This window comes from Glycine max, chromosome 6, assembly GCF_000004515.6.
Source record: "Glycine max cultivar Williams 82 chromosome 6, Glycine_max_v4.0, whole genome shotgun sequence".
Taxonomy (NCBI): domain Eukaryota; kingdom Viridiplantae; phylum Streptophyta; class Magnoliopsida; order Fabales; family Fabaceae; genus Glycine; species Glycine max.
The window spans coordinates 48,189,509-48,197,339 of NC_038242.2; the positions used below are offsets into that span (position 1 = coordinate 48,189,509).

Genomic DNA, 7,831 nt, shown 5'->3' on the forward strand with positions numbered 1-7,831 from the left:
GCCCAATAATGGTTACATTATGTGATGATACATGTCTTTTTTTTTTTTTGGTAGTCTCAAATTTTCATTTAGCTGAACAGATGATATTCATTGTTTTCCTATTTGTTCTTGTTTCAACATTCCTGGTCTGATGTCAAATGTAGTGTAGAAAGCGTGCAAATTTTCTATTGATGCAGTTTGTGGTTTGTTTTCTGATGATTAATGTTGCATGATAATGTGTATTTCACACATTAGAATGTTTTTCTTAAAAAAAAAACTTGTACGAGAATGATCTTCCCCCAAGAAGCAGTTGTCGTGTATGCATCCATGGCTCCCTCTTCTTTTTGCTAACACAAATGTCTGCTAGTTCCATGCTTCTTGAACAACTTAAACTATATAAGATTGTTAATTCAATATTTTGTGAAGGTTTTTCTTGGATGACATGGTAAATAGCTAAATGCATATGTTGATCTATCAAAGGTTTAACTACCAATATGTGTGGATCACATCTTGATTCTGATCTCTCTGTTTCCCTTTCACTTGCTAAAATAATCATTTTGTGTTCTCACTTCATTGGATTCATATTTGACACTTGCCTCTTTCTTTATAAATTGTCAGTTACTTGCTGTAAAGAAACTGGACAAGAGAGCCTCCGCACACCAGAAGGATGATGAATTTCTTAAATTGATAAATAGTATTGACAGAATACGGCATGCAAATGTTGTTGAACTTGTTGGATACTGTTCAGAGCATGGTCAAAGACTTCTGATCTATGAGTACTGCAGTAATGGATCACTGTTTGATGCACTCCACTCAGATGATGACTTCAAAACAAGACTCTCGTGGAATTCTCGTATTCGGATATCACTTGGGGCAGCCAGAGCCTTAGAGTAAGTCGAGTAACGATTATCATCAAGAAAAAATTGCTCAAGCTTGTTATTGTAGCTTACAATGGGTTCAAAGTTTTTTGTTGTCAAATTCTAGTTTGTCCTGCCTTAATTTTTCATATGTCCTCAATGAATAAATTTAAAGCTGAAAGTATTTGTTCAAAAACTTAATCGGTAATGAGGTAATTATGTTTCAACCTTACTAGAACTTTCTGAAGTGTAAATTGGTAAAGCATCATGCTTTCCCTCAAATCTCAATGCTTCTTGATGTGGATCTTACTGTTTTTCAAAATACATTATGCTCTATTCTCTGAAAGAGATTATAAATAGTTAAACACCATTTTCAAGAACCAATTGAACCCAAAAACATAAGCTGTTGATTCTGACCAAATAATGGTCTGTCTAAGAAATCTCTATCAGTCCCTTTAGAGAGCTATAGGATTTTTTAGACAAATAAATGAAGCTTATGCAAAAACATAATTGGAAGTTGAGGAGTTGGAACTTTTATTTCTTTGTTTTAAGATATTTAAAAAATACAAGATTTGAGGTTCTAAATCTAATACTTCTTTGTCCTTTAACAAGATATCTGCATGAGCAATGTCAGCCACCTGTAGTACATAGAAATTTGAAGTCTGCCAATATTCTCCTTGATGATGATCTATCCGTGCGGGTCTCTGATTGTGGTTTAGCTCCATTAATAGCTTCAGGATCTGTCAGTCAGGTAAGACATGATTTGATATTGTAAAAGTTGTTTCAACATTATGAGGGAAATGATTAAATTTTTACTGGGACGGTTGATGTACCTCATACTATGGTAGGAGGATTTATTGTTGAATAGCATATCATTAAATATGTCAATGTAGTTTGCATAACAAGTCTGTTAATATTCTGTGTTGTTAGCTCTCGGGGAACCTGTTAACTGCTTATGGCTATGGAGCTCCTGAATTTGAGTCTGGAATTTACACATATCAAAGTGATGTGTACAGCTTTGGAGTGATTATGTTAGAACTTTTGACTGGCCGTCCATCGCACGATAGGTGAGAATGCATAACCAAAGTACTTCAGTAATCTGTTTGGCTTTTTATCCAGTTAATTCATTATTTGGAACATCTTGGACAGGACACGACCACGAGGGGAGCAATTTCTGGTCAGATGGGCAGTTCCTCAACTACATGATATCGATGCGTTATCAAGGATGGTTGATCCTTCATTAAATGGAAATTACCCTGCAAAATCATTGTCAAATTTTGCAGACATTATCTCTAGATGCCTTCAGGTGACCCTTTGTCTATGTGAACTTAAACTCCAGTTATTATTAGCTTATTTATCTTTATTCCATGGAATTAAATTAATTTCTTGCCTTGAATGTATGTAATGCAGTCTGAGCCAGAATTTAGGCCAGCAATGTCCGAGGTCGTCCTATACTTGCTAAATATGATAAGGAAGGAGTCTCAGCAAACTGAATCAAATGAAAAATGAGAAAGGTAGTGACATTTGTTTGTGAATTTATCATAATGTGCAGAGATGAGAGATCCACTTGCTGAATATCAACTTGTAGAGATGTCATGTCGTCTGAGGGGAGCCCAATTAGTTGTCTCCATGCTTCATTATTCCCTACTAACCTATTCAACATTCACATGCCAAGTTCTACCAAGAGTTTTGTCCAATCAAAAACTTAAGAGAATGGTAGTGACCAACCTCATATTTGTAGTCTTATGATATCTGATAATTTCATAGTGGATTAAAATATGCCATATTAATATTGTAGAGACGTGCCAACTAACCCATTTGTTTGATAATTGTTTCCCAAGTCTTGATAGCAAATGTAATTCCGTTGTGGCATCCTTGTGGTTTTTAGGTTCATCCTTCGTAATAAAAGTTTGTTGATCATTTGTATTAAATCACAGACAAGCATTGTAATTTATTGATTGTTCTTTGTACACTACAAAAAGATGTTAGGATAAAATCATTGTATTTTGGTCTTTGAAAGATCAGGACTTATTCATTTTAGGTCCAAAATAATTGTTATCAAGGTATCTGGATTTTTAATTTGTCAGTATATTTAGTTCTTGCGTTAACTAACCTTGAGGTTGCATTTTTTTTTTCTTTTGGTGTGACTGTACATTAGTGGCAATAGGGTTTGAATAAAGGATTTAATGTAAACTACTCAAATTTCTCACCACTATGAACCTGATTGGATGCAAGGCTAAAAGTCCTGTTGACAGCTTTTGAGAGCCTTTTTACTTGAAAAAAACTCTATTTTCTGTAGAAAAACTCTCATAAGCACATATATCTTTAGCCCTAAATTAACTCTAATGGATCGTTGGCCTAAATGAACTCTTATATAAGGTATACTCGAGGATTTGTTTATTTAAAAAAAGATGATGATTTAGATGCTTAAAAAATGAAAACAGAACAAATCCAGAAATTAAATGATTCACCTGAAAAAGTGGGCATAAGCTCCACTTTTATAGAAGAATTAGCATCCCTAAACTACAAAATAAGATTGCAGACTTCGGACAACCAACCACAGAAACAATACAGCTTGCTGTTGGAACACTTGCTATATTTTCTATATAAGAATTCCATATGAATATATAAAACGTGAACTTCTTAAAAAAATCAGATAAAGACTAACATGGATATTAGTTATGCATGGGCATCATAAATATATAAAAAGGTGAACTTAGAAAACAAATCAAGGCCTCCCAAATTAATCATAATATAATTAATAAATAAAAGAAAAAAATTAAAACAATGTGTCTCGTGATCAATAATTAATTACATGAAGTCCTTCATTCTTCTCTTTCAAAACTTCCATTATAATCAGCCCCACCATGCCAATCCAACAATTTCTTCTTCATTTTGCTTATTATAATTTACAGATGTATATTGAAATTTGTAAAAGTACTTTCCAAACTTAATCCCAAAACATAACCTTATATTGCAACACCAACAAATCAACATTGTGATTGAGTAATGACCTGACACTGAAATTATTTGGCAACTTCATTCAGTTCTTGCTCATCGTTAAGGTATCTAACACTAAAGTTTCCACCTCAATGCTAAAGCTCCTAGAGGAGAATATTGTACATATTCTAAGACAGTGGGAATTTCAATTCAGGAGTTGGAGGTGGGAAACTGATTATAGAGCTATATCTACTTGAGATGTTAAGCATTGGATTGGATGATTCAGGGAAACCTCGTGGTTTGGTGGGGATTACTTTGAGATTGATCTTTAGCGTGTGAATCATGGAAATAAAGGTGTCTGATATTTCTGTTGTTGCTTTTGTAAGTTTTAAGAAATAAAGTTGATGTTACATGGGCGATCTTATGTTAACTAGTATTGCATCACCATCTCCAATAAGTATTAGGTACCACTAATTAACACATGTACAATGACTAACTCTGACTAAAGATTTAAAATCTCCTGATCAATTTCCTCCTTTCAGATTTAACGAAACCAACATCTAATTTTTCAAGGAGTAAAATGATTATTCTTTCTATATGAATCAAAAGCACATTAGCCACATATAAGTGGTTGATTTGAGTGATAATAGCAAGTTCCTTAAACAAGAGATCATGTGTTCGGATTATAATTCTTATATATATAGAGAAATCTAGTTGAGAGAGGACAAAGTGTTTTCAAATTTTTTGAAAGAAATTAATCTCAATACACAACCGAAGTTATACGATTGATTTGGTGATTAAAAATGAGTGATTCCAGGATTGAAGGGAGGAGAAGGAGTTATGAGTTCAAATCTCCCCTAACAATTTCAAAAACTAGCAATCATTGACTAATAAAAAAATCTCAATAAACAATGAAAAATACTCCAATTAATTATTCATGTAAATAATAAGAAAAAAAAGATATCAATGCGAATATTTGTTGTATCATGTTAGCATTTTACAGTAATGTTAACTAATGCTAATTAATTTAGAAATTAAAAATATCTACACCTTAAAATTTTAAGATTTTGAGAACAATTTCCTTCTTTTTTTTTTATACGACTAAATAATCATTTTCTATTTTTTTAGGAACTAGAATAATAATTTACTTGGTTATTATGTTTTTTTTTTTTTGGTTAAATTAGGAACAAATTTCCACACAAAAAAACAACTATTAGGATCAATTTGTTTAAATTTTATTAAAAAAACAGATTAGCAAAAAGTTACATGAGATGAATTTTATTTAAACCATGTGCTAGTTTCTATTTTTTCAAATTCTAAACTATGTTTTTTTTTTTAAAAAAATCTATGATGCCAATTAAAAAAATAAAATCATCTGAAGTTTGAACCGATTGGTATAGATTTCACCATCAAACCAAATTTGGCTGAGGGTTTATGCAATGTGTTGCATGATTAAACATTGAGAAAGAATGTCTGCTACGTGACGTTTCATGCTAAATCAAATTGACAGGCCCTTATGCACCACCGAAAGAGAAATCTTACTGCTTCAGAATATGATTTAATATTTTTTGTACTTATGACTTTCGGATGCAACGTAAGAGCTTTCTTTTTGTTTGAGTGTGGCTAATTGAATACGATATAAGCCAAAAAGTTTGCCTTAGTTGAACAATTTTAAGGGTGAAGAAGAGTTGCAAGAGATATGAATTTCATTTTCGGTATTAAAATGGTGGGTTTGGTTTGTATTTTCATTTTCTATTTTAATTTTTTGAAAATTATTTTCATTTTCAAAATATTAGAATTCTCAAAATATGTTTGATTTGACTTCTTATTTTCTATTTTCATGAAATAAAAATATTGATATATTGATTTTTTGTCTTCTAGATTTACTTAAAATTACATTTATTGTCACTGCAATTTTATTTTACCCAAAATAAGATTTTTATTTTCAACTGAAAATGAGAATGTATTGTTTTCATTTTCACTGAAAATGTTTTCAGAAATCCAATCAAACATATTTTCATCACCATTTTCTGTTTCAGTGAAAATGAAAATAAAAAACAATCAAACCAAACACCTCCTCATTAATTTAGTATTTTTATTTCTTGGTTAAGGTTTTGGCCTAAATAAATAAAACTTATAAGGATATTATTTTCATAAAAAAAATAAAGTTTAATATATCAATCAATAAATAAAAGAATGAACAAAACTTTATGTCTGATATATTAATAAATAAAAAAAATTGAGTCAAATCTTCATCCGGCCATTTATCAATTAAAAAATTATTGCTGATAATAATTTTACTAAATTCAAATAAGATCACTTCTTGTATAAAAAATACTTACAGTAATGACTCATGAACCAGAAAAATGAGTAAAACTTTGGCAAAGATTACAAGAATTGATAACCAAATCTCACATGAATAAAAATATAAGGACTAATATATAAAATGATAATGATAAAAATTAAATTAAATATGTCAAAATTATAAACATCAGAATCTATTTCTGAAAAAAGCTCAACAGGGAACTAAAGAATTAATTTTTCTTTAAATATATTGAAGGGTCATTATTATAAGTTGTTAAACTTTCGTCCATCTGGAACAAATTGACTAAATTTACGTCGTTTTTAACTGTTTAAAATATTTTGTGGATTGTCATTGTTAAGTTAAGAATTGTTATTTAAACACCTTAAATTAAAATCAATTATACGTGAGAATTGTAATTATAATAAAAAATAATAGCTAAAATATTAAACAGTCTAAACTGTCCTCCCCACAGGCTAACGGCTATTACATAATTTGCTTTACCGAATTTTCTATCAACGAGATTCAAGATTAAAAATGCAAAAACAATATTGTTAGAAATAAGAATTTATTATATATAATATATAACTATTATAAATGGAATAATTTCATTTCATGTTCATTTTTCTAATAAATATTTTTATCCCTAAGAATTATAAACTTTCAATTCCAATTACATCTTTTTAATTTTATTTTAACTTTTAGTTTCAGTTACATTTCTAAAAAAAGTCGCAACATCTTTAACTTATGCAACTGGTGCATAAGATAAAAAATAATTTTTTGTTTGCAAAATTACATACACGTTACACATTTCGTTTATTTACTATTTGTAGGATCTTTCACATTTTTAGTTGTATAATAAAGTAGTATAATGAAACTATTTTAGCGTTTTTTTTTGGTAAGTAATCTATTTATAGTTTTATACTCACTATTTTTATTTTTTAAATTTTCCTTTGGTTATATATATATATATATATATATATATATATATATATATATATATATATATATATATATATCTGTTTTGGTTCTCATCTGGACACAGATCTTCAAAGCAAAAAATAGTTGCTTTTACATTCTTTTTAATGTGGTTATAGTTAAGATGCGGATTCCAGAAAAAAAATTCAAACAAACACTATTGTATTTATTTTCACATAAATTTCCTTTTTCTCTTTATAATAAGACACGAATTATCTTTTTTTTTTAAATCTTAGATTATCATATCACTTTTATAAATTTTATTTTCAAATTACCTTTTAATAAAATTTCTTAAAAATTCTTCTGACGAAAGTTTTTTATTATTAAAGGATATCATACAAAAATAATTTTTTTAATAAGGGAATAAATAAGTGTAAATATATCCTAGTTTTAAGAATAAAATAAAAAAGTAAAATAAAAATATTCTATAAAATAATAGGTTTAAATCCCTGTAATTTTTTTCATTTTAATTCTTATAAAACATATTTATTTTATTATTCTTCTTTAAAGCGTTTTAAATATTTTTTTTATTATTCAAAATATTTTTTTATGATTCTTAAACTTTTTAAGGAAGAAAAATAAAAAAAAATGTTTTATAAAAACTAAAATGAAAAAAAATTAGACACATAAAAATTTAAATCATTGAGACGAAAAATGTATTAAAGAAAAAAAGTTTGTATATAAAAAAGAGAATAAAATATTTTTCCTCAAAATAAAATAAAGTTAAAAGGGTAGAGTGAAGGGAAGGAAACGGTTATAAAAAGGACGCATGCAG

General features: G+C 28.8%; 1 protein-coding gene across 1 annotated transcript in view; it reads left to right on the forward strand.

Annotated features, from left to right (window-relative positions):
• The window catches only part of LOC100814012 (protein STRUBBELIG-RECEPTOR FAMILY 3), a 9,550-nt gene extending 6,695 nt beyond the window's left edge, over positions 1 to 2,855 (forward strand). Inside the window, exons 13-17 of the mRNA XM_014777099.3 lie at positions 538 to 869; positions 1,449 to 1,587; positions 1,767 to 1,903; positions 1,986 to 2,142; positions 2,247 to 2,855. Coding sequence (XP_014632585.1) covers positions 538 to 869; positions 1,449 to 1,587; positions 1,767 to 1,903; positions 1,986 to 2,142; positions 2,247 to 2,345 — 864 coding nt within the window. The 3' untranslated portion in view covers positions 2,346 to 2,855. The remainder of the gene's footprint in view (positions 1 to 537; positions 870 to 1,448; positions 1,588 to 1,766; positions 1,904 to 1,985; positions 2,143 to 2,246) is intronic.
• The last annotated feature ends 4,976 nt before the right edge of the window (positions 2,856 to 7,831 follow it).